This window comes from Diabrotica undecimpunctata, chromosome 5 (assembly GCF_040954645.1).
Source record: "Diabrotica undecimpunctata isolate CICGRU chromosome 5, icDiaUnde3, whole genome shotgun sequence".
Taxonomy (NCBI): domain Eukaryota; kingdom Metazoa; phylum Arthropoda; class Insecta; order Coleoptera; family Chrysomelidae; genus Diabrotica; species Diabrotica undecimpunctata.
This window is the reverse complement of record NC_092807.1, coordinates 87,883,407-87,910,151: the sequence shown is the minus strand read 5'-3', so window position 1 is coordinate 87,910,151 and position 26,745 is coordinate 87,883,407. Positions and strand designations below refer to the sequence as shown.

Genomic DNA, 26,745 nt, shown 5'->3' with positions numbered 1-26,745 from the left:
ACTTTAATTTGCTTTAGGCTAAATTTTGCAAACAAATAGATTTCTCTTAATTAATTTTTAATGTCGGGGCTATTTTTTATCGTTAATTTTTATACGTGGCTTCAAAGCCATATCTATACTATTGCCTTTGAGGGAAAAATAAACAATGGGAAAATAAATAAATTTGTGATAATAAATTTTCAAACAATTTTTAAAATTTACTTTCAAATTATTAAATCAAATAAATTTATAATTAAACCAAACATATAACCTATGCTTTAATACGTATAATTAAACTTAAAAATTCTATAATGTTCATACCGCAATTATCAATACTTATTATGACTTGTACTCAAAAAGAAGATCTCTTAATTATGTTTTAAATTTATTATAAAAGCGAATAGCTGAACAAAATGTTGAAAGAATCAAATTATTTATGATATCGTTAATAGTGTGGTTAAAAGTCCTTTTTTATTGTATATCAGACTGACCTTTTATTTACACAATTTTTCTATTGGCTCCTTTTCTCTTAGGACTGTACTCTGACCATCTACTGCTCGTATTCTGGGAAGCTTCACCCACCCCTGTTCTTCTCAGCTGGTGAAAGTCTTTCACACTAACGCCGCTACAGTTTCTCAAAAACACCTGTATAAAAACCGATCCCACAGGAACACACTTTCTTACTAATCGAAAAGATTTTCACTTCACCACTTAGTACTACATATATGCTACATCTGTTTTCCTTACTACAGGATGTAAATCCCGCTTTGAACTGCTACCACTTCTTTGGCTTGTTCCACAGACACATCAAACACCATACACAATTTTTATTTATAAGCAATACTGCTTACTTTTAGTGCAGGTTATGGAGCAACAAAACAACCAGCTTCTTCAAAACTTCAGAACACAGTAAAATCTTCTTCGGCATCGCAAAATCGACTTGGCGTCGTTTCCCTCTACCTTCTGCTTCTACCAATCAGATTACAGCATTATACACTCCACACCTTAAATTCTAACTAATCACATTTAATACTTTCTCAGTAAATAAACTTGCTGTTGTCATGACCTTATATCATTTGGTATTTCCAATTTCATAAATAATTCCTTTCTTTTTGTTTACAAGTCTCATATTTTACTAAAAGCTTTCTCCTTACTTTCAAAATTCTGTGTACAAAAGATTTCTATTTTGTAATTAAACAATTCCTATATCTGTGCATTTGACATAATTGTTTATTAAAAACCGACTATTGCTCTATCATATCGATATAAATCTGCTTTATAATAGCTTAGAAAAACTATTACTTATTCTTATCTATTTGGTTTTTACAGAAATAATTTTTTCATTTATTTATTAAATCGATTTTATTGGTCGATGAAATTAAATTTATATTATGATATTTTTTTTAAATATTTTAGACCAATTTAAACCACAACAATATATATACAAGGTGCCCAGAAACTCCTGACAAACGAAAACCTGAGATTCCCAGATGATTTTAAGACAATTTAACCCAATTCATCTAGTCCGAAAATGCTTCCTAAGAGAGATAGAGCTCTTTAAAGATTGCGTCGTGTAAGTAGTATTTTTAATACCTTTAGAACGCTTCTATTTAGAAAATTAAAAACTGGTACTATTATTTTTAATCCTCCAGAGTTGAATCTTGTAAATGAGTTGATAATTGTAGGATATACCGTTTTCGAGAAAAATCAATTTTAAAATTTTTCGTTTTTTCGTCATAAAAGTTAACTTAACATTTTTTCCACTTGAACTGGCTTTGAACTGTCAACAGAACTATAACCTACGTTTTTATTGTCAAATTCTTGTCAGTTCCTGAAGTTTCTCTTTCAATGTTTACTTTGTGGCATTTAAACACAATAATTTAAATTCAACAAAAATGGTTTTTAGTAATGAGGAATACGCTGATATACATTTAGTTTATTGCGAAATGAGGTGTAACGCCCGAGCAGTAAAGCAGATACGCTAAAAAATTTTCCGATTAAGACAAACAAGTTCAGTGTTCCCAAAAAATAATGTTATTAATGTTACGTAATAATATATATATATATATATATATATATATATATATATATATATATATATATATATATATATATATATATATAAGTAAACATTAAATATTGGGTTTGCAGCAATAAAAAATGAAACGTGTACTCTTGTAAATTTTTATTCCAAGTTTTCGGACATTGGTTATGTCCTTCATCAGGGAGAAACTTAATGAGGTTGTATCATCAATGATGTTATGTAATGTTGATAAAATTTAACACAGTCTGTCATCTTTGTTCATTAATTATAATGTCATGAATGTGTTTAGAATAATTATGTGTTGTGGATGTAAAGTCATTTTTGAATTTTAAACATAGAAATATATTTTTTATATTGAACAAAGATGACAGACTGTGATAAATTTTATCAACATTATATAACATCATTGATGATACAACTTCATTAAGTTGTTCCCTGATGAAGGACATAACCAATATCCGAAAGCTTGAAATAAAAAATTACAAGAGTACACGTTTCATTTTTTATTGCTGCAAACCCAATATTTAATGTTTACTTCCTTACGTTGCCAGCAAATCATGGAACAAAGAAATCAGGAATTGGCGGCCATATGAAGTGACCACAAGGAAGACCGCAAATGCGATGGAGCGACGATATTAAAAGAACTGCAGGGCCAATGTGGAAACGTCTTAAAAACAACAGAGAAGAATGACGAGAATTAGGAGATATAGGAGAATATTGGGCAATCCGAATAGAGAAGACGACAAAAAAAATATTATATATACATATTATATATATATATATATATATATATATATATATATATATATATATATATATATATATATATATGTAATTATTTTCAACCGTACTGTTTTAAAATTTCTACTGTTTTTTTTTTAAAGTCACAAAATCGTGACGAAATATTGAGACAGAACAAATAGAGTTTCATTTCCTACAGACCGATTGCTGATACTATAAATCGATATATATTTATAAATATATATATATATATACATATATATATATATATATATATATATATATATATATATATATATATATATATATATATATATATATATATTATCATCTCCTTCCTTGAACCCGGTAGAAGTATCTCGTCTTTCATATCTATCTTTCATCCTAGGGCTATCCATTCTCAAATGTTCTCAAACCTTCACACGAACATCGTCAATTTTTTCACATAAGTTTTGGATGTAGCTGTTTTAAATATGCTTTACGGGGTTCAGGAGGTTCCAAAAAGTAGATTAGCAGGAAGCCGCAACTCTTTTCCAAATAAAACTTTTGTTGCATCTGACTGAGGTCACAAAGGTGTGGTTCTGGTTATCACCACACCCAGCATCTGACAGATTTTCTCGAACAGATTCGATGTAAAATTTCGACGTTGATTGGAGTATATTTCTCTTGGAACTTCAAAACGACAGAACAAATTATTAATCAGTACTTCAGCGACTGTCGAGGCCACTTGATCTGCAAGAGCATATACCTCTGGCCATTTACTGAAATAATTCATGGCTACTACCATGTATCGGCTACATATCATTCCTGAAACCCCAGGTAAAAAAATTGTTTAAACAAATTAAATAGTTTATTTAACAATTTAATTATTTAAATAGTACAGTTGGTATTTTGTAGAAAATTGACCAGTGTATTTTAAAGGATCAATACTTATTATTCACATACTGTCATTGTCACTGCCAAATCTTAAAATTTGTCAGATAACTTATTCTGTTTAACCTCAAAAAATGGCTCCACATGCTAGCAAAGAACTAAAAGCAAGAACTGTAACGAAATTAGAAGACGGTTGGTCACTATCTGCCGTAGCAAACCATTTTAACATAAGTAAAACAACAGTTTTTAATATTAATAAAAGATGGAGAGAACAAGAAACTCTCAAAAGAACGCAAGCTCCTGGAAGACCAAAAATATAAAAAAAGGTGCAAAAACTGCAAGAATTATTTCACAGTTTCCGGGAAGAAAGACAACAACTTGATGCAGAATTAAAGCATCGCGTGTTAGGTACCGAACTGCAGCAAAAAAAAACAGCTCTTACATCACAACAGAAGCAATCAATACTAACATTTGCTTTAAATCATCAGCTACAAAATCATGATTTTTGGGACAAGGTAAGTAATATTTATAGATAAAAATTTTTTTCAGTCTTCTGAAAAGTGCAAAATGAGGGTGTACACCAGTAAATAATAGATTTAATCCTCTATATGTTGATAGATATCGAGCAGCTGGTCATTTTAGCGCCAATGTGTGGGGATGGATTTCATATAGGGGAATGGGAATGGTATGGCTTATTGATGACAGGTTTGTTGGGCAGACTTATCTGAAATTCTAGAAAACATCATGTTTCTTAGTGTAGAACACTTGTATCTAGAAAATAATTACTACAACTACATAATTTTCTGACTTTTGTGGCAAAAAAATTTTATTTTTAATAAACCAATTAAATAACTTTTAAACTATTCGACCGTTCAATTTGAAATTTTGATTATACTTTAAAGACCACAAGACATTATATGTAATATAAACATTATAGGTAGGTACTATTTAGGTACTATATAGGTTTATTTTTAAAACAGTTATTAACATTTATAAAAAACCGAAATTTTTGACTTATTTTGCAATTTTCTAAGCAGCAAATAAGGATATCAACATTTAAAAAACGTTATTTTAAAGGTTTTTATAAGACTTATAAGTTTGTTACTCTCAAATTTGTTTAAAATGTTTCACTTTTTGTTGGTAGAAAAAAAAGCGTAAATTTACCGTTTTTTGACCTTAATTTTTTAATAAATAATTATGCAAGTCCAGAAATTCGACTACAGGAAAAATATAGGTTCTTGTTATAGAGGTCCATACTACTTCAAACAATTGTCGTTTGCCTGACTGGATGAGTGATACGAAAAAAAGCTTATTTCCCTATGCTATTATTTAACATGTCTTTTAGTTATATAATAATCTTCATTCGCATTTAATCTTCCCCAAAATAAGGATTATTAATATTACTACTTTTAATATCTGGGACATGAAATACTTATTAGTAGAAATAATCAAACATGTGACTCTACCAGAAAATGAGACCATCATGGACTGCCTTTTGGTTCATAGTCTTCTGCTTTTGCTCACATACTATGCGGAAACCCTAACCTTGACAAAAAGTAGTTAAGAACCTCACAATATATGTAAAACTAAAGGGTCAATATTGGGCGCATCTCTAAGAAATCGGATTCGAAATGCAGAAATCCCAAGAAGAACCAGAATACAAGATTCCGTGGAAAGAATATTTACCCTAAAGTAGAATTTAACGAAACATGTCACCAAAAAGGACAGTAACATCTGCACTACAAACATTATCGAGCGAAGACCCAGAAAAAATATTTTAGAAATAGGGAGCATCCTCTAACAAGACTTACCGACGCGACGGTATTACCTTCTTTGTACCTTCTTTAGGTATCAATGAATAGCTTTACTAAGCCGTGAGAACTTATGTTTACCGTTATACTCGTCCATCGAATGTCTGGATTAAATAATAAGTTTAAAAATTTATCTGACTGGTGTTAGACTCGAATCTATGAGAATTCGACTTCCTTATTATGGATTATGTCCGGCATCTCGCTGGGTCATTAAGCGGACTGTTCAATTAATAAAAGAAAAAAAAAATAAAAAGATGTCTGATATACTTTTGGATTTACCTTTAATAGTTTTCCAGTTGCCGGATTAACTTTAATTACTGAACCTCCTCCAAATAAGGCAATGTAAAGATTGTCTTCCGTATCGATTGTCATTCCATCAGGTAAACCTGCAAAGAACATAGATTTCATTCATCTAAACTATTTTTTTAATATTGAATTTACTTATTTAAAGAAAAACTAACTTATTAGCACAAACGTAACTTTTTGGTTTATTACAGCAGTCAAAAATAATAAAAATAAGATTGATCGTTTAAAAATAAATAATAATAACCTTGAAGTGACCTGAAAAAAAAAATCTTTAAATAGTTGTATTACAGGCAATGTTAAAAAACAAACGAGTTTAAATTATTTTTCTTAGTCGGCTTATCCACTACAGAATCTTGAGTTCACCTACAAAAGTCTTTCTTTATCTACTGCAGTTTGTACATTCCGATACTACAGATCTCTGTCCATTCTCCAAGTAAGCTAGGTTTTAATTATATTTCATAATAATTATATCTCACTTCCTGTTAAGAATAGAAAATTTTAATTGTTTAATACATCTGTGCACGGATATCACTACGTGACATATTTTATTCTGTATATTACTTGTTTGTTTTGATTCAAAGTTTTTATGTAAACACCTTAAATACTTATGTCGTAGTAGATTCTTTACGTCAGCGACTTCCAAAGTTTATTGGGTTACAACTCATCTTAAACATGCCAATCACGTTCCGACTTTTAGTCCGACTAGTGGTCCAACTTCTGCAGTTGGATCTGAAATCGGACCGTGAGTGGGCTGGTTTAATTAGTTGGACAACTAGTGGTACGAGTCGGAACATCTACTAAAGGGACGACTTGAAGGTCCGACTTCCGACTTGACCATTGACTCTAGGCCGTTTGAAGCACTGTTCGGGAGGAAGATCAAAAAGAGAGATCTAATGATAAAGGAAATAATAGAACAAAAGGTAATTAAACAATTTGATGAGAGTAAACCGAAGCTAAGGTATGATTTACGAAAAAAACCCGAGAACTCAAGTTAATGAAAATATATTTAGGACCAGAGCACATCAACGTGTCCAGAGTATATGAATCCATAAATGGAGAACCAGTCAGAATCCGAGTAGGATTCGAAGCAGGACGGCCGAATGTAGGAAGTCAACTATTATATTGTTTCATTTTATTTAAGTTAAACACTTATATTTATTTGTTACGCCGCTGCTAAGAGATTAAACATATCATGCGCTTTAACATCTTATCTACAACCATTGTATAATGAAGCATTGTATTTTTTTAAACTGTCTCTAGGTTGAATATGCCTAACTTACTTCTTATATATGTCACTAACCCGAGGGATATAATTTATTAATCAAAATATACTACTTTGCATGGTTTCTCGGGAATATTTCGATATGAGGTTACTACCACTTTATATCCTATTACAAAGTATTCGTTCTAATAATTTATAAAACTGTGATACAAAAATGTATTTTAACTGCATAGCGTAAAAATTCGTATACAATTAGTCCAGGACAATAACTTTTTCTCAGAACCTCATAATGATGGTCATCAAGACTTATGTTTCTCATTTCTTTTAATTATAACTCCACAGCACTCTACACAATAATTTCAATATAAAATTTACTCCTAGTTAAAAACTTTTTTTTAAATATAAGGAATTAAATTACATGAAACAGCAATGTATTTTGCTGTCGACTGGCTGTTTTTTCGTGAAGTCTTACGGTGGCAATTTAAAGTTTTCGTTATACCTAAATATACAATCTACAAGCAACGTTCTCATGATTTCAATTTCATCTTCCTCAAAGTTTTTCAAACAAATATGGCATCACCTTACAATAAAATAAGAGATAAAAATATTAAGTTTAGACTGGAGTGACGGGATACGTGAGAAGGTATACATTTTCGTATATACTTTAAAAAGAGTTGGTATACGTAATTGAAAAGAAAAACAAAAATATCTTTGTATTTTCCTGAATATTATTTACGTGACATGTGAATGTACAGTAAGAAATAAAATATTTCTAAACGGAATAAAAAAACAAGAGAGCTCAAAATACATAATTCTATTGTTTCACGTTTTAATGCACTACCTAAAATACATAAACCAACTTTGTCTAAAAGGCAAATAGTTTCATCTTTAAGCCCGCCTAATAAACCAATAGCACAGTTCCTCACTTACATTTTAATCATCTTAATTAATGCTTATAATTTAAACAACAATATATACATTCAAGATTCATTTGACTTTAGTTCTTTTATCAATAATTTTCGATTATCACAAAACTTAGTTAGTTTTGATGTACCATCTCTATTCACCAATTTACCTTTAGCTTTAATCATAAGCAGTGTTAAAAAGCATTAGAATGAGATTTTACAACATATTACTATTGACTTATTACGTTTTAAAATTGTAGCATTTTAAATTCCTTGGTATATATTGAAATCTCCTCGTATATGTTAAAATACCGAAAAAGTATTTCCTTTTCCTTTTTGCATCGACGAGTTGATATAAGTACATCTTACAGTTTGTTTAAATATATCACAGACGCATATTCTTTGGTATTTTTCTTTGATCGAAACCCTTTCTTTACCAGCGACGTGTATATACGGTTTGGGTAAAAGTGCCACTGTTCCCAGTGACGTATATATACGTTCTCGAGTGAAGACGTTTTTAATACCATGCCGTTTGTATACGGAATCAAATTTTTTTTGCACCTCTGCCAGCCCCATTGCCACATCTATCCGGCATTGTTACAGTGCCATCAGCCCCAATCCCGTATTGTTACGTTCGAACAAGCATCGTGATGAACCCACTGCCGTATTGATACGGCAGCTTCTGATACACGGCGTTTCGGTAATTGCCGGGTATGGTCGGGTTTTTGGTCTATTTTTAGCATGCGTCTTGTACCGCAAATATCACGTTAGCACGGACTACGCAGTATTCTGCTGTTGAAATTTCAAGAAAATGTTTGATTCGAGAAAAAGAAGGCGCTCATGCGATACAGGTGGTTTGTGTGGACTAACGAAAAAACAATATAATCATATACTGGCATGCTTGGACTCCGATAAAGAGCCTTTTGTAGAAAGTGAAAGCGATTATGTACCAGATAGCGATGATTCAGAAGAGGAGGAGATTGTTAATATTATTTATGGGGATGATGAAGCTATTTCTGAAAATTAAGGTGCTGATAAGGACGAAGCCGAAGTTGTGGTTGCAAATACATCGAGAAATAAAAGCAAAAGAGCTTTAGCGGATGATTTTAGTATATTTACAGTGGGATAAACAGCAATAATTTGTTCCTGTCGTGTACGAGTTTGATGACACAAATTCAGGTGTCCATTTAGACAATATTGAGAATCCTGCCAGGGAAATAGATTATTTTCTTTCCTTTCTAAATCCAGGTACCGTTAATTTAATTACACACGAAACAAATAATTTTGCTGCAGCGGAAGTTTGCAAAAATAAAAAGATTGCTTGGTCGCCACTTACAGAAAATGAATTTTTTACGTTTATCGCTGTGCTATTGCTCGCAGCACGCCATAAAAAAGCCAAACTTACAGAAAATTGGTCAACAAACGATTTGTTATATACACCCATATTTTCTAGTGTAATGTCCCGGAATCGCTTTCAGTCTATACTGAGAATGTTACACTTCGCTGAAAATGCTGATCATCCTCAAGCGGATTCTTATTACAAAGTGCGAGGCGTTTTTTTGCAGTTAAAAAACTCATTTGCTAATAATTTTACGCCATTCCAAAATCTGGTAATCGACGAAAGTTTGGTTCTATTCAAAGGACGGCTGCAGTTTAAACAGTTTATAAGAACAAAACGCCATCAATTTGGAATAAAATTGTTTCTTCTGTGAAACTAGTTATGTGTTAGACTTTATCATTTTTGTATGTAAAAACACCAAAATAAATCATTAGGAGGATATCGGCCTCTCAGAATCTGTGATTGCCACTCTTATGAAACCCTACTTGGACAAAGGTCACTCGCTCTTTACTGATAACTGTTACACGTCTTCTAGAGTGTCAAGTTACCTATTTGACCATAAAACTAACTCTTGTGGAATGGTCAGGGTCAACAGAAAACACTTGCCTAATTTAGCAGAAAAACTACAAAAAAGTGCAACTTCCTCAATGTCGAGTTGCAATATGTTGGCACTAAAATGAAAGGATCGAAGAGAGGTCACTATGCTTACTCCCATGCACCAAGACAAAATGGTAAAATTGGCTAGAAAAAAACAGAAAGACAAACCAATTCATTAAAAAAACCAGCTTGTGTAATAGATTACAATATGAATATGGGAGCAGTGGACAGAACTGACATGTTACTAAGTTCCACAGAAAGCGTCAGAAAAACCGTCAAATGGTATAAACAGCTCTTCTTTCACATATTGGACCTTTCTATTCTAAATGCACATGCAATATACCTTACACAACAACCAGAGAAAACACCATTGGCCCAGTTTCACTTGAATCTTATTCGTCAGCTTCTAGACAGGTATGTGGATCTAATCTTGAAGTTATCTTGTTACAATGAGATGTTATTTTTAGGTATCATTTACCAAAACATACAACTGTAGTGACTGTGCGAAACTTTTTTCGTCTTATAGGTAGACATTTTCCTGATATTGTCCCCAACAACAAAGTTCGTAGATGCACTGTTTGCTCAACAACAAAGACTCAAGCAAAGAAACAGCGCGAATCAAGGTACATGTGTCGGGAATTTGACGTGGATCTCTGCGCACATCATTGCTTTTAGCATTTACCATACCCAGGAACAATTCTAAAGACTACTTTCGAATTCATTTATTTTTTGTTTGCATTTAATGAGCAACCGTATATATACGTCGCTGGTACTGCTGTCACTTCAAAAACCCTGGAAACGGTGGCACTGCGTCGCTGATCAGGTCTGGTAAAGAAAGGGTTAATGATTGTGTTCAACAATTGCACTTTTTTTATACCTTTTATTAAAAGGTGTGTGGATGATTTAGTTTTGGCACTTTCTTGAGACAAAATTCATAAAACTATTAACATTTTCAACAATACTAATCAACATATACAATCACAGTTGAGGAAGAGGTGCAGGATTCTTTACCATTCCTTGAAAGGAGACTAAAAACTACAGATAATGTGTTGAAAACCAGATGGTGTTGAAAACCTATATGTAGCAATATATTTATAAGCTATTACTCACATCATCCAAACAGGATGAAAATTAACCTTATAACAGGGTTAAAAGAACATGATTTAAGGATTTCTCATCCAGATTACTTACAGGAAGATCTTAAATTGTTAAAAACTATTTTAATTGAGAACTCTTATCCCCTACAAATGCTACATGCAATGCTTTTTTCTAATAATGTTATTATGAATAACCATTTTTTGCGAAATCTCAGAACATTGTTTCTATCAAAACATCTACTACCATTCACGGACTTATATATCATCATTAACACCTAACTTATTACAAATACTAAATTTTATTGACAATATTATAATTATAGAAACAAAAAACATTAAAACTATTTCTTCATCTTTGTATTCAAAAACTAAATATCCTATAGATAAATTAGAAAAATCAAATGTATGTAGTATACAGCATTAGTTCTACTCAGTTTGAATCTGTATGTTTTGATGAAACTGGGAGAAATCTAATAAGTCGTATTATTTTCCACAAGAGTGATTGTAGAATAAAGAAACCATCATGCGCTTTGGCAGAGCATGTTGACAAGGATCATATCATGGATTTTGATAACATTAAAATTTTGAGCAATGAAAGTAATAAATTGAAAAAGACCTTTTTAGAAATGATGGCCAACATGTGGGTTTGAGCATTGATGTGGATAGAGCCCATTAGGGCACCATTTATTTGTCTGTAAAATTTATTTTGTGAGATAAAATAAGTGTTGGACTTACAATGTTTATTGAGAGATAAGTAGTCTTGCTGGATACTGTATTTAGTTTTCAGAATTTTAAGAGTTTCGTCTATAGGAACTTTTGTAAAGAGTGAAACGATATTGAAACTTACTTGAATGTCTGACGGTGAGATAGTGTATTCTTAAAGCATTTTCGACAAAAGGTTGTAGAGTTTTGGCCAATGGTTGTGTAGGGCAGTTATATGCACTGACAATGGGACGGAGAGGAATATCGAGTTTGTGAATTTTGGGTAATCCATATATTCGAGTTATTCGTGAAGACTTTTCACGAGGGATTAGAGATTATTTTATGTCAACTCGAAGAGAGGTTTTATTGATAATGGCTTTTGTTGTTTTCTCCAAATAGGTTGTTGAATTATTACGAATTAGTCTGTAGTTTGGAGTATTAATGAGATTATTAAAACAATATGACGTGTTTAGGATGACGGTGGCACTGGCTATATTGGCGGAAAGAATGACCAGATTAAGATTTGACTGAAGTTATTTTGGGGCTTTTTTCTCGGATTGACTTATGTTCGAAGTAGGAGGCTTTGAGTTTCTCAAAACTCTAGCGATGTCTTGTCTAGTTACTTCAGCATCTTCGAAAGGTAAACTGGAGATGGTTTCTTAAGTTTGACAGATGATTGTCTCAGTTGGAATGTGACTTGGGGTAACAGAGTAATTGAAACCTTTTGCTACAGCTTTAGTGGCAATGGTCGAAATAGGAGTATTAGAAAAGTTATGAACCACTGTAGTGGGTTTTAACGTTCAATAAGATAGGATGTACTATAAAAGAATGAATAGATGAGCAGATTATATATATATATATATATATATATATATATATATATATATTATATATATATATAGTATATATATATATATATATTATATATATATAGTATATATATATATATATATATATATATATATATATATATATATATATATATATATAATGGATCAGGTAAAGTGGTCTCTAATAAAAATCTTTGTTTTTTCTAAGAAACTACTCAATATTTCGCTATTTATTTGATAAAAAACACTTACAGAAATTAAAAGATTTCACAAATAAAAACTGACATTGAAGTATGTAAAATATTGAATGTCAAGATTGAATTGTCTTAAGCACGTTCGTTACAGCAATACGATACAAAAAATTAAAATTACTTCAAATGTAAAAATAAAAAAAAACAATAAAAAAACGTTAGAATAATGATATTTCTTTGATGAATTATTAAGGTTAGTTGTTATTAAGGTGAATGTTAGCTATTTTAAATATTTATAAATTTTATTCAATATATTACAATATATGTTATTTAACTGTCCAGTGTCCGTTTTATAATTTAAAGTGTGTTTATTTTTCTTAATGTGATACATCTCAAGAAATAATCTACTTTTGAAGTTATCAGTCTGTGCCAAAATGTGAGCTTTGTTATAGTTGTTTTAGCCATTGTGATGTTTGGCCAATGTAGCTTTTTTGACATCCTAGATACGGTATTTCATAAACAACATTACTTTTGTATAAGGTTGGTACCGAGTCTTTGATTTTTAAAAATAGTTGTTTGCTTTTCATGGTATTATATTTAGCTATACTAATATTAGGAATATAATATTTGATTATGGATATGACAGTGTGATGTAGGCTATTAATAAAGGGGAGTTTTTTATATTTGATTGATTTGTTGTTAAAATCATGGACGGGATCACAGAAATTACTGCTGTAAATCAGTTTTTTTTTTTTAATTTACATAGAATATCCGTTGTTACGAAAAATTTTGTATAATATGTCCAGATTTTTTTTTGTAAAAAGTTGTCACCAACAATGTACATTATCCTGTTTTTCATACTTAGTACGGTATTATATTTTTGACGGATGGTATGATTTGCATAGTAATTTATATACCTACCTGATGGAAGTCGTTTCGAGTTCATGAATTAACACAAACCGATTTTTTTTCATTTTCCAAGTTTTTAAATGACATTTTAATTAAAAAACTACAAGTAATGGAGGGATTAAAATCAATTGGTTAAAAATAATATGGATTAGATATGAAGAACCATTTGAAGTTCTTAAAATAAAATTATTCTAGATGAAAATGAATAATTCAAGACCTTGGATTTAAGAAGAGGTAAAAGAGGAAGGCCAGAAAATGTTAACAATTTAAATCTACTAAGATATTACGACAATTCATTGCCAATTAACCCTAAGAAGAATGCCGATTTGTTAAGTTTGTTACCGCTGATGCGTGAAGATTATCACCAGTTTTACCAAAGTAAAGTTCGAACGTCTAATCAAGCCGCCGAAACGGAGAATTGCTATTCTTCTGATGATAGTAATAATAAATAATTTGTAAATATTAATACTAATTATAAGTTTTATCTTTTATACTATTTACTTACTACATATGTACCAATGCAATATTTAATATTTGTTTTTTTTTAGGTTTGAAAATAATTTTATAATTGTTTCCAATCTCTTCATTTTGATATGTCCTAACAAAATTAAAAAAAAAGATAGCAAAAGTTGATATGTTTCCTGCTCTGATTTACCCCCTCTTATGTTTTAAATTGTATTTGAAAGTATAAAATTTACATAATGCCGTCCATATATTTTTGTTTTATAACATTTGGTTCACATATTCGAGAACAACGACTTTATATTAACAGGACAAGTTGTTTTTTCAAATTAAAAAAAAAGATGACAAAAAATAATATGTTTTCCCCCTCTGATTTCCCTTCTCTTATGTAATAAATTTTATTTGAAAGTATAAACTTTATACAATGCTGTCCATAAATTTTTGTCTAATACAATTTGGTTCACATATTCGAGTGCAACGATTTTATATTAACAGGACAAGTTGTTTTTTCATTAAAAAAAAGATGTTTTTCCCCCTCCGATTTCCTCTCTCCTTTGTAATACATTTTATTTGAAAGCATAAACTTTATACAATGCTGTCCATATATTTTTGTCTAATACCATTTGGTTCATATATTCGAGTGCAACGATTTAATATTAAGAGGACAAGTTATTTTTATCATTTGCCAACAAATAGTAATTTGGACATATCAACTTTTGCCATAACGCCACGGATATTATAGTTAAATTCAGTAGACTGATAACTCGGTAGCAGCATTTTAAATGTAGGAAGACACCTCCATAACCTAGAAGTTCTATGTTTATTTGATCTGTTTCTGTTACTTTTCTTTTTTTTTATGTTTTGATCACCCTCACAAGTTGTTGGTATATAGTGAATTCATAGGAAGTTATTGTTATTTTTATATAAGCTATTATTTGCGTGAGTTAGCGTATTTGTTAGCGCTATAAGCTGGATATTATAAATTTCACTAAAAGTAAAAATAAATTATTTTTTCTTCAAACTATTTAAAAAATTTTAAGTGTAAATAATTTAACTTACCTGTAACATTATTAGTTGACCTAAGATCAAAAACAGTCTGGTTCGTAGAAGAAATTGTGCCTTTTGCGTCATCATAGTCAAATGACACCACTTTTAGTGTAGGCGTATCAATATAGTATAATTTGTTGTTTGCCTTGTTCCATGCTAGACCGTTACTATTAGTCACGGGTTGCACTGCTATTTTAGGGTCATTTAAATTTTCTCTGGTAATGGTGTAAAAGAGGCCTTGGTCGGGGGTGACAACCAAATTTACCTCAGGTCCGATTGTTCCTGAAAGACAATAGATTTTTAATTATTTTAAAAATTAACAGACTGGAAAATATATAAAGGTTACAATTTAAGAACAGTCCTGTAGTAGATGAGTTTAAATATTTCGGTACGGTTCTACTCATCTTAAAGATGTGTAAATATTTGAAAGATTTAATCTAGTTTAGGGTTATATGTATATGCAAATAACCTTTTTAAATAATTGGATAGAAGCTATATCATCCCAAAATAAATCAGTTCTAGCAGAAGTCTAAGGTATTCTAAAAATGTTATCTTGTGGCACGTTTGAGTTAAATATTATTTTATATGAAATTAAACCACAATTGTTGGTAAGGATAATTACACTCGGATTAATATCAAATTGTGATCTTTCTGTGATGATGATTATGATGATGATGATCACGATGACGATAGTATTTTGTTTTAGTGTTTTGTATAAAAACTAGTTCATTTGTTTAAAATTTTTTAAAAATTTATGTTCTATTTGTAAATTGAAATTTGATTGTAACAAATTTATATTATATATCCGGATACATATAGGTGATTATATATGAATTCGTATATTAATTTCTGATTCAGAGACAGCAGGTGGGTTATGTTTTCTGGAAGTTGAACGTTACTTTTAACCAGGTTTTCATAAAATGTAGCTTATAGTGCTTTATTTTTTAATACTTCCAGAAGATGTACTTAATATCACACTGGGAAATATTAATGCATGAGCATTTTTCTGATTCTATAATGTTTAATGACCTTTCTGGGCGTATGTAGTTAATTGTAGATTATTTGTTCTCGTTCTAATAATTCATTAATTTTGGTATATTGTTTATTGCTCACCTCTTCTTTCAGTATTGGTTACCAGAGATTGCTATAATCTATTGCTAAGTTTACTACACTTTTTTTTTCACTAATTAAAATCAGGGCTGCTTCTTTGATATTCACCTTTATCTGTGTCTTTTATTACTATTAACGCATCTTTTCATTGTAGTTGGTGCGCATTGTCCCAGGCATGTTTGGATATCTGAGATATGTTCTTTGAGAAAGCCTCTGTTTTAAATGTGTAATTCATGATTATTTATCCTAATACTTAGTGGTCTGAAGGTATCTATAAATTGTTGCATTCATAAGGTATTTTATATACGTAATTCTTTGATCTCTCCTCTACTATGTTAATTTGATTCTAAGCACAGAGTACAATAGAAAGATACAACAATAGTTATGAAATAAACAGGCAACAAGAAAAATATTAAAAAAGCAGATCTCATCTTACTAAATAAAGGAAAATCTGTAGCAAACTTATCAATAGAATGTAGCAGGCTCCGGTACAAATAGTGAAAAAAGAATTCAGTCAAAAAAATATAACAACATTAATGAGTTAAAAGAAGGTCAGAGATACATCATCTATAATTAACTATGTAAGCACAGAAAGATTAAAATTTTAATCTGAAAGTACTACAACACTCCTCAGAATGTCACTTAAAATATGGCTATTTTCTACAAGATTGTGGTCAAGTAAGTAAACTGTCAAATTGGGTGTAATCTCAGTAATACTTATTTTATTTAAAAAAACGATTTTTTCTTAAAGTCCTTTTCTTAAAGTCCTCTAAGTTCTTTTTATTAATTTAGCGGTTCTAGTACGTAAGAACATCGCAAAGGTATTAAAATCGGGGGTGAAATTATTAATACCATTAGATACGCAGATGATTCCGCCATAGTGTCAGAGTATAGAAGACCTTTAAACCCTGTTGATCCCTGTAAACAATGAATGCACTGAAAAAACTTAACAATCAAGGTAAAAAAAAAAACAAAATGGATACTGGTCCAATAACTAGAAAAGCTTAATAAATCAGAAGCGTTTGAAATGTATGTTACCGTTGCATGCTCAGTATTCCATGGACAGCACACATATCTAACAAACGTGTGCTAGAAACCATGCACAAAGAGCGAGGATCAAAATCATTAAAATGAGAATAGTCCAAACTTTGGTCATATAATGAGAGAACCTAAATATCACTTTCTCCGGTTGGTCATTCAGGGCCAAATCGAGAGAAAATTATCGGTCAGAAGAAAACAATAATTGTTCTGGCTGCGTAACATTAGACAATGGACAGGTCAAACAGTTGAGGAATTGTTTCATGTAGCTGCCGACTGAGAAACTTCATCAGCTTGTTAATACGACGATGGCCAACGCTTGAAAACAAACACGGCACACAAAGAAGAAGAAGTACGCAAAAGATATCTTTTAGTCTTCTTTTTCTTCAGGTTCCTTCTCCTATCGAAGGTTGAAAATCATCATCGCTATTTTAATTTTATTGGCCGCGCTTCTGAATAATTCTAATGAGCTGCAACCGAACCACTCTCTGAAATTTCTTAGCCAGGATATTTTGCGTCGTCCTGGGTTTCTCTTTTCTTGTATCTTCCCTTGCATAATTAACCTAAGTAATACGTACTTCTCGTCCCTCATTATATGTCCCAGATATTGAATCTTTCTAATTTTAACAGTTTTTATGACTTCACATTCTTTCATTCTTTGTAACACCTCTATATTAGTTACTTTTTCAGTCCCCGATATTCTGTGGATTCTCCTGTAGCACCTCATCTCAAAGGAGTTTATTTTTTTTTATTTCAGACTATTTTATTGTCCACGCTTCCATGCCGTATAGTAACGTAGAAAAAAACGTAACAACGTAGCATTCTTGTGCGGATCTCTAGATTAAGGTTACGATTGCAAAGTAAGTTCTTCAATTTTATGAACGTGTTTCTTGCCATTTCTATTCTAGATCTGAGTTCTTTTGTTTGATCTCCATCTTCGGTTAGCCACGTTCCTAAATATTTATATGTTGTTACTCTTTCGATCGTTGTATTATTGATGATCAGGCTATCTTTTAGTCAGAACTTCATAAAGATATCACATTTGATTAAAAATTGTGGCTAAAATTTTTAATAACTACTAGATATACAAACGTTACTGTATAAAATCTTCTCATTATTTATGTGGATTTCTAAACGTATTATTTTTTCATAAAAATACTATTGCGTGTATGAAGGTGAATACCGTACATAGAAAATTTGTATATGCATAAGTAATCCGGCAGTTAGAGTTAAAAATAGGCGCTATTATTCATGTGATATCTGTTGGTTGTAGTAATGTAACCATATAAAAATGTAATGCTCTTTTAAGCAAAATAGAAACAGAAGTGATTTATTTATGACTTAAATTTATATATAAGAGTATGATTGAAAGTACGTTTAAAAAACTTGCATAAGTTTCATCATAATAATAAATGGCTTTTTAAAAATCAAACGTTTATTTTAAGACTTTATTAAGAAAAAAGAAAAAGGAAAGAGTAGCGTAAGAGAGCATGGACAAAGTAATAATTGTGGAAAAATTCTTCAGTTTTCTGACTAGAATGAGATATGATTGTAACTTATACCTGGTAAAAATTTTTAGTAAGATCACTATTCTAACTGATAGGTACTGGACGAGAAAGTAGTGCAGAGTAGATTGACCACACACTACTCAAAAAATGCTTTAGATACTGAGTTAAAAGGATCAATCTTAAGTGTGGAAGAAGTCTGAAATATTAAAGGTGACGCAAAGGTACAACTAATAAAGGAAAAAGAATAAGAAATATATTATAAAAACACAAAGAAACGAATATCATAACACAGAAGGAATACATAATATAAAAATAAATGGCCAACAAAAAGAAATAATGACCGATACGACAGAACTGATAAAAAAGGATCTGAAAAATAAATAAAACATATTAAAGACATCAACCCCAAAGTTCAGCAGGCTGTACGGAAAAGTAATAAAATAATTAATTGAACACGAATATAGGAATAGAGCAACCATACTATATTAATGAGAGACCTAAACGCCAAAGTAGAACACAAGCAGGATGATTCGAAGTTTGTAATTGGACCTCACGGATATTACGATAGTAACGAAAGGGGTGTAACTCTTATAGAATTTCTTTTGCAACACAGGCCATATGTCATAAATACTCGTTTTAAAAAAAGTCCCCAAAAGAAAGTGAATTTGGCGAGTACCAAATGGCTGAAATAGGAACAAAATTGACTTTATGTTTACCAAGAAAAAAAAAATACGTTCAAGACGTAAATGTATTAAATCAATTTTCGACCGAAAGTGACCCTAAAATGTTTAGTAGAGCCAGGATTGCCTTAAACGTGAATAAGGAAAAAAGAAAAATGGTAACAAGGACTAAAAATGTCACATACACTGCGATTATTAACACAATGGCATATTAGGAATAAATAGAAAATGAACTACAGAAATACGTGTAAGATATAAAAATTATTAAATATCTTAACGAAATGTTGGTGGACGCCCTAAGAAGACACAGAAGAAGTGTCATGCTAAGCAAACAAGGAAAAATGAAAAATTAAAAGAATGCACAAGAAACCTAATGGAAAAAAGGAGGGAACTGAAAAATAAATAAATCAACGGTCATTGCAGAGCTAATGAATTTAAACAAAACCATTTCAAAAGCCGTTAGGAGAGACAAAAGAAACTTTAACACTAAAGAAACAACTAATACTATAGAACAAAAGAAAATCCTAAAATTTCTAAAACGATAGGACAAGTTGAAGAAAGGAACGAGAAATATTTATATTATAATTTTAAATATAAACAAGGACATGCCAAATATAAACAAAAAGAGATACTGAAAATCATTGAAGATGACTATAGAACATTATATAAATAAGCAATAAACAGCAATAAAAAATTAAGGATCAGAGGAAGTTCCAGATATAACCGAAGAAGACATTAAATCAGAGTTACAAGGTATGAAGAATAACAAAACACGTAGAAAAGATGGCATTGTAAGTGAAATAATAAAAGTAGGAGGCGAACGCGTCATAAAAGCTATAGAAACTCTTTATAATGCCTGCCTCTTTGAAGGAAGAAAAATGGAATAGTGGCAATATGATAATATTGCATAAAAAGGAGACATAACAACCAGTTGAAGCTATAGACCTATCAACTTGTTATCTTATTTATATGTATAAGCTCTTTATGAGAATAATTAAAACAGAGTGGGACCTATACTAAATGTTCACCAACCACAAGAACAAGCTGGATTTAGGAGCGGCTTTGGGACAAAAGACCACCTACAAGTAATAGAATCCTTGATAGAGAAAGTTATAGCATACGACAAGCCATTGGTATTACCATTTGTAGACTTTGACAAAGCATTTGACTTCTTTACGTGCCATATCAGAGTTATCCGACGTTGGCGATCACCATTGCGAAGGCTTCTTGATCTTCTGCCACATGGAATAATTGTATATATATTCAGGGATTCTACAGTATTCTGTCATCGAATGCGATAGTACGCACTTCGATGCGCATCGCCCCGCCTTGAATTTTCCCATTGGCTCTTGACCTGGAAATCCCTATTTATCGCTCGAACAGCGCATATAAATATTGGCGATTTTCAGGTCAGCCAGGTCAGTCCCTCACGGGCTCTCCGAGAGCTAAGTGCTCTTGGGGCGCTGCTTCCTGCTGTTCCAATTATACTCTGTGGCTGAGATATTATTCAACTACAATCTGATGTTTTATTTCGACCTATATTTTTGTCATGTATGAAATATCTTGTCTTTTTCAAGACAAGCCTTCAGAAGACCACGACCTGATGCTTTATTTCGACTTGGTCATGTAAGTCACCTTTGTCATGTAAGAAATATCTTGTCTTTTTCAAGACAAGCCATCAGAAGATAAATATTTACAAGTCCATACCCAGTAAATGGACTTGGGTAGAGGAGCTCCCGACTGCGATATTCGAAGCCCTCTACAGAGCACCCGGAGATAACAGAAGGTGGTTAGACCCTTATTTGTTCCCCCGAGGTGACAATTCACTGCCTTCCCTCGCTCTACCGTTTCCATCTCTCTCTGTTGTTCCATTCTCATCGTTTAGGCCTCTCTTACTCATGGCGTCGTTTACTTCGTTCCTCCAGAATTTTCGGGGTCATTCTTCTCCTATCCATTCTTGTTACTTTGCAGCATCTTCGCAGGCATTCCATCTCTGTTGCTACTATCTTACTGCTGCTTTTCCTGTTTATGATCCAATTTTCAGCCCCATATGTCATAATACTTTGCACTAATGTTTTATAAATCTGTGTTTTTGTCTTCATATTTAGGTGTCTATCCCACCATACTGAGTTAAGTTGTCGGATTGCTGTTCTTGTTTGTCCTAATCTTTGTGTAATTTCTTCCTCTGTTGTTGCCTTTTTTATGATTATAAACCCCAAGTATTTAAATTTATCCTTTCCTTTGATTGTTAAGTTGTTATCAATCTGTAGGTCTTCTATGTCTTTTTCAATTGTAGATAGGTACTCTATTTTCGCGAGGTTAATATATAGGCCAGCCTTGGTATATTCTTCTTGTAGTTTCTTCATCATGTAGCTGAGGTCGTCTTGGTCTTGTGCAATCACTACTTGATCGTCTGCAAAGCTTAACGTATATAGGTATTCGTTCCGTACCGGTACTTCCATGCCTTCGCATTTTCTTTTCCATGTAGTCAAGGCTTGCTCTAAGTATATTTTAAAGAGGGTTAGAGATGTGGAACAATTCTTTTGTTGTGGTGAAGTCTCCTATGATTCTTGTTCCCATTTTAATGGACACTTTATTTTCTTTATACAGAGGAATAATTGTCCTGTATTTAATATCTCAGTCCATGCACAAATATTTTTTAACCAAGAAACCTATTTTCTTCCTATACCTCTACGGCATTTTATTTTGCCTTTAAAGATCAGTTGTAATATTCTATATCAATTTCCTCTTACTATCTGTCTCAGATAAGAAATTAAGAAAGATAGCGTAACAACTGCAGTAAGAATTAACTATGGCGACACAAACACGTTTCCTTTGGAGAAGGGTATTAGGCAAGAAAATACCATCTCTCCTAAACTATTCGCCGCCTTATTACAGAGTGCTAAGGGAAACAATCATTGGAAAAATATTGGAGTTAACATAAATGTGAAGTTTCTAATCAATTTGAGATTTGAAGACGACATAGTCCTTATCGCAGACCGGCTAGATCATGCCTGCCAGCTTCTTTAAGACCTTCAGAGCTGGCCTCAAAATTAACTCTTTCAAACACAATATCTGACAAAACTCAAACTGGCCAAAAACATTTTAACTTATGGAACTCAAATTAAACAAGCGTATATCTAGGTATCTGGGTCATGCGATTAAATAATGAAGAGACAATTAAATGGCAAACAACAAACAACAGAAGAATAGGACTAACATAAGCAGCTAACGAAAAACTGAGTGAAGTCTTTAGATATTTCCATGGGCTTGAAAAGAAAGGTCTTTAATCAATTTACTCCCAGTTTTAACGTATGGAGCAAAAACATTTACCCTTGCCAGAAAAGTAATTAATAAGGTACAAGTGGCACAGAGAGCAATAAAGAGGCAAATGTTGAATATATCCCTTAAAGACAGAGTTTTAAATCAAATAGTTAGGATGAAAGCTAAGGTGTTACAGACACAATAAAAATAATTACAATGCTGGAATGGAACTAGGCAGGACATGTTGCCAGAGTCAGAGATGAAAGATGGACAAAGAAAATCTTAGAATGAAGACCTAGACACTATGCTTATCGTAATAGAGGACGTCCTCTAATAAGGTGGTCGAATGGCATCAAGCGCATCCAACACAACTAGATACAAGTTGCTCAGGATTGGATGCAATTTAATTATTTACGGGAGGCATATATTCCGCCATAATGGCTAATGATAGGTATAGAGAAGCGAAAGAACACTTCCGATGAAAACTTTGGAAGACACTGCACTTATATCCAAACTAAATGAAGCAGAATGAAAAAAAGACATTATGAGTAATGGATTTATCAAATGTATCTAGGAGATATTATACACAAATACCGCAATTAAAATATAAACTGAAAACCAGACGAAAATTTTTTGATTGCTTGGTCTTACTGGTTGCTTGTTATCTGGATTATATGTATTTAGGTTTCTATGAGTTTAGGTGATTTATAAATTGACGACAGTTGCCAGGTTACGATATTTTCTTGACATCTGTAAGATTTTTAAGGCATGCCTTCCTACTACTATTCCCTTTCTATACTCTTCAGTAACACGGGTGCTACTCAGTAAATATTTTGGACAAAGCTAATTGCCTGCAGAGATTATTTTAAAATTAAATTGATAACAAATATAAACTAAACAATTTTATTAGAAAAAACCGATAGACGTAAAACACACTAACTATAAAAAACATAAACTATTACAGAAGAAATACGTTCTAATTAAAAGTAAATTCTATTTATCACAAATTACAAACTTACCCCACCACAACCTTCCTTGTTTATCAGCCTTGCCATCATTTAACCTGCTGCCTGGGAATTGTTGACTCAGTGTAGTAAGGACTTGCTGACCTCCCAGGTTATTTTTTCCATCCCATTCGACTGCCAACACAGATCTATTTAAACCCACCAATAAGAGATTGGGATCTTTTCGGGAAGGCACAACTGGTGTTACGTTGCCTGAAAAATAGTGATATTGAAGTAGATAAAAACACGATGCCACTTTAAAATTTTATATAAATGCTAATTAAATATTGCTGTTTAAAAGTTTAAACCAATTTAAAAATGCTCTAATGTAAATTTCTTTATAATATATACTTTGTAAGCTTATTAATGAAAAAAAAACTGGATTTTTAATTGTCGAATTATGTTTTAATTTCTTGTCCATATCTCTCCATTCTTTTCAAACCCGTGTCTATTTACATCAAGTCTTCTTTTTTGCATGATGATATTCACTTTATTATAGCCAAATGTAAAGTAAAAAAATCAAAAAATTTAATCAGATAATAACATAAGATATTAAAAATCTGGTTCACGAGAAGCATGTCAAAAAACGATGTAAAAGTGCTTTAGTTAATAAGAGATTTTATAAAAAATCAGTTTAAATAAGAGAGAAAATAAGAGTAATAGCCGCAAAAATCAAAAATAATAAACAGGAAAGTTGTTTAAACATTTTAAAAAATAAAGAAGTGTAGTGTTGCCCAAATGCAAGAACAAGACGAGACTTAGACCATTAGCCTATTGCTATTTATTAAACGTGACTAGGGGAGTTTGAATGACCACGATCTAAGCGATCCGTGCCTATGCTCTAACTAACCCAGCTATCTACGATGCCCCACGAAAGTCAATCAAACATGGTTAAAACACAAAAAAACCAAATTAATGACATAAACTTGACTGTATTTTAAAGAACATTTTGTGTCTAGAAAGGTATTGATAGACCTCCACCATATATGAAACGGAAATCTTAAAAAAGATTGGTACGTGGCAAAAATCCACATACAAGTATCAAGGGCACATATTCTTTAGGTGATAAGATAACAAACTATAATCTCCACTTATTAAAGCAACATAAATGTTTTTAACAATCTTTTATCTCTACTCTACTATTATATAAAAAACTAACTTGAAAAAATAAAGAATGGGTAAGAAAGCGATGATAATCAAAAGAAGTTATTTTAAATTAAGGAGATATCTACTTAATAAATACATTCATTTAACAAAATAAAGTAGTAGGAACATTTTTTTAGGAACCAGAATTTTGGTTTTTCAGGAAGAAATATTTGTAATTATTTTTTGTGAAAAGATATTAGATGCTTCCTTAAACGTGAAGTGTTTATGTTTTTCATTTTCATTTTAACCTTTCCATGTAGGCACAATTTAAACAAAGCAATTTGGGATGCATGAATTATTTCGAAGAACTCATCAAATTTGCTTTTAGGTCTTTTAGATCTATAATTCCAACGCTCACTACTCCGACTAAAACTATTTGAATCTTTGTCCCCCATGTCAAATTGTAAACTTGTCAAATGAAGTTTAGTGATGTCAAAAAAGTAACTATAAAAATGTCCATTACTTTCAATACCCTAAGTATCTAATAACAAACCGAGAATTATATATCGTTACTTCGTTATTCTAAATATTTCGGTATTTTGTTTACACGGCAAGCGACATTATCTGTTATTAATAAACGTTTGAATATTAATCGCGCTCTTTCAGCAAATTTGGGTTAACCGAATGATCTCATCGCACACTCAGCAGAAATAATGCTTAGTCTTAGGCCGATAAGATTTGTTTATTTAGATTCCTCCTAACTAAATTATAATGGGAAAAAAATTGAATTATTATTAAGTGGGTGTCCGTAATAATAAGTGTTATATTTTTTATTAGCTAAGGTGACATATTTTTAAAAAATTTCGATACGATATTACGGTCGGCGTAGCAATGAAAGATTATTTTATGATTAGAGGGCGGCTATTCTCAAAATCTGGACAATTAATTTCAGAGCGAAGAAGAGTCGTATGCTGGAAAAGAATGTACAAAATATTTTATTTTTACATTGTAATTATGACCTCTGAGCACGTGTCAAATATGTTGTTTTTAATGAATATTTTAATAGATGATTTTCAGGTATGTTTATTACATATTTTTTTGCGTTTCATAGAGTCTTTAAGCATATACCCGAACTACAATACTCGCTAAAACGACACTCCGTCCTAACTGCAAGACGCAAGAGTCTCGCAGGCTTAGTCTTGTTCTTGCGTAAATCTTGCAGGGTCAATCTTGGTCTTGGTCTTGCTAAAATTAGGCGGTCTTGGTCTTGGTCTTGCGAAAACGCAAGAACAAGACCAAGACCGATTTTGGGCAACACTAAAGAAGTGTAAAGCATTTAAATCATACGACATAAGTGAGCAAGTCACAACAGCTTTACGAGAGACACAAACAAATTTAAATAGGTTTGTTTTATCTAATAATGGAAGTATGTTGAATTTTGCACTAATTGGGAAGCACTATATTAGTACTCCATAAACAATGGTTATGTTCAATAATGTACAAACTATAGGGTCATGCATCTACTTCTTGACACCATAAAAATATAGAAAAGAGTAATTGGCATATAGACACGTAAAGAAACCAAGATATCTGAAAATCAATACGAATTTATGTGAAGAAAATCAACAAAAATTAACAAAACGACAACAAAATTTATATTATAAAGCAGCTGATGGTAAAAATGTAAAAATAAAGAACAAAAATATCATTTATGATATTCATTGATATGTATCTATATCTGTAGGTGATGATGTAATGTTAGTAGAAAATACTGACAGCATGCAAAAAAGACTGGAATAGTGTAGACATGCACTAGAAAAAACGGTTTAACATTTTGCAGGAAAAAATCTTAAATATTGATTTAAAGAACTTTTTAAACAATACCTTATATCACTGTCAGACATTCTAGTAAGTTTCGATATTGTTTTAGTCTTTACAACCATTCCTATAGACGAAACTCTAAATATTCCGAAAACTAAATACGGCACCTAGCAAGACCA

General features: G+C 31.6%; 1 protein-coding gene across 3 annotated transcripts in view; it reads right to left on the bottom strand.

The window, feature by feature from the left end:
- Positions 1-26,745, bottom strand: part of LOC140441436 (regucalcin-like) — a 211,802-nt gene that overhangs the window by 153,000 nt on the left and 32,057 nt on the right. For 2 of the 3 annotated variants that reach the window (XM_072532165.1, XM_072532166.1), the window contains exons 3-5: positions 23,675-23,872; positions 15,068-15,337; positions 5,728-5,834 (exon numbers count right to left, since the gene is read on the bottom strand). The exons of the other annotated variant lie outside the window; for it this stretch is intronic. In XM_072532165.1, the coding sequence (XP_072388266.1) occupies positions 5,728-5,834; positions 15,068-15,337; positions 23,675-23,872 (575 nt within the window). The remainder of the gene's footprint in view (positions 1-5,727; positions 5,835-15,067; positions 15,338-23,674; positions 23,873-26,745) is intronic. 3 annotated transcript variants of the gene reach the window in all.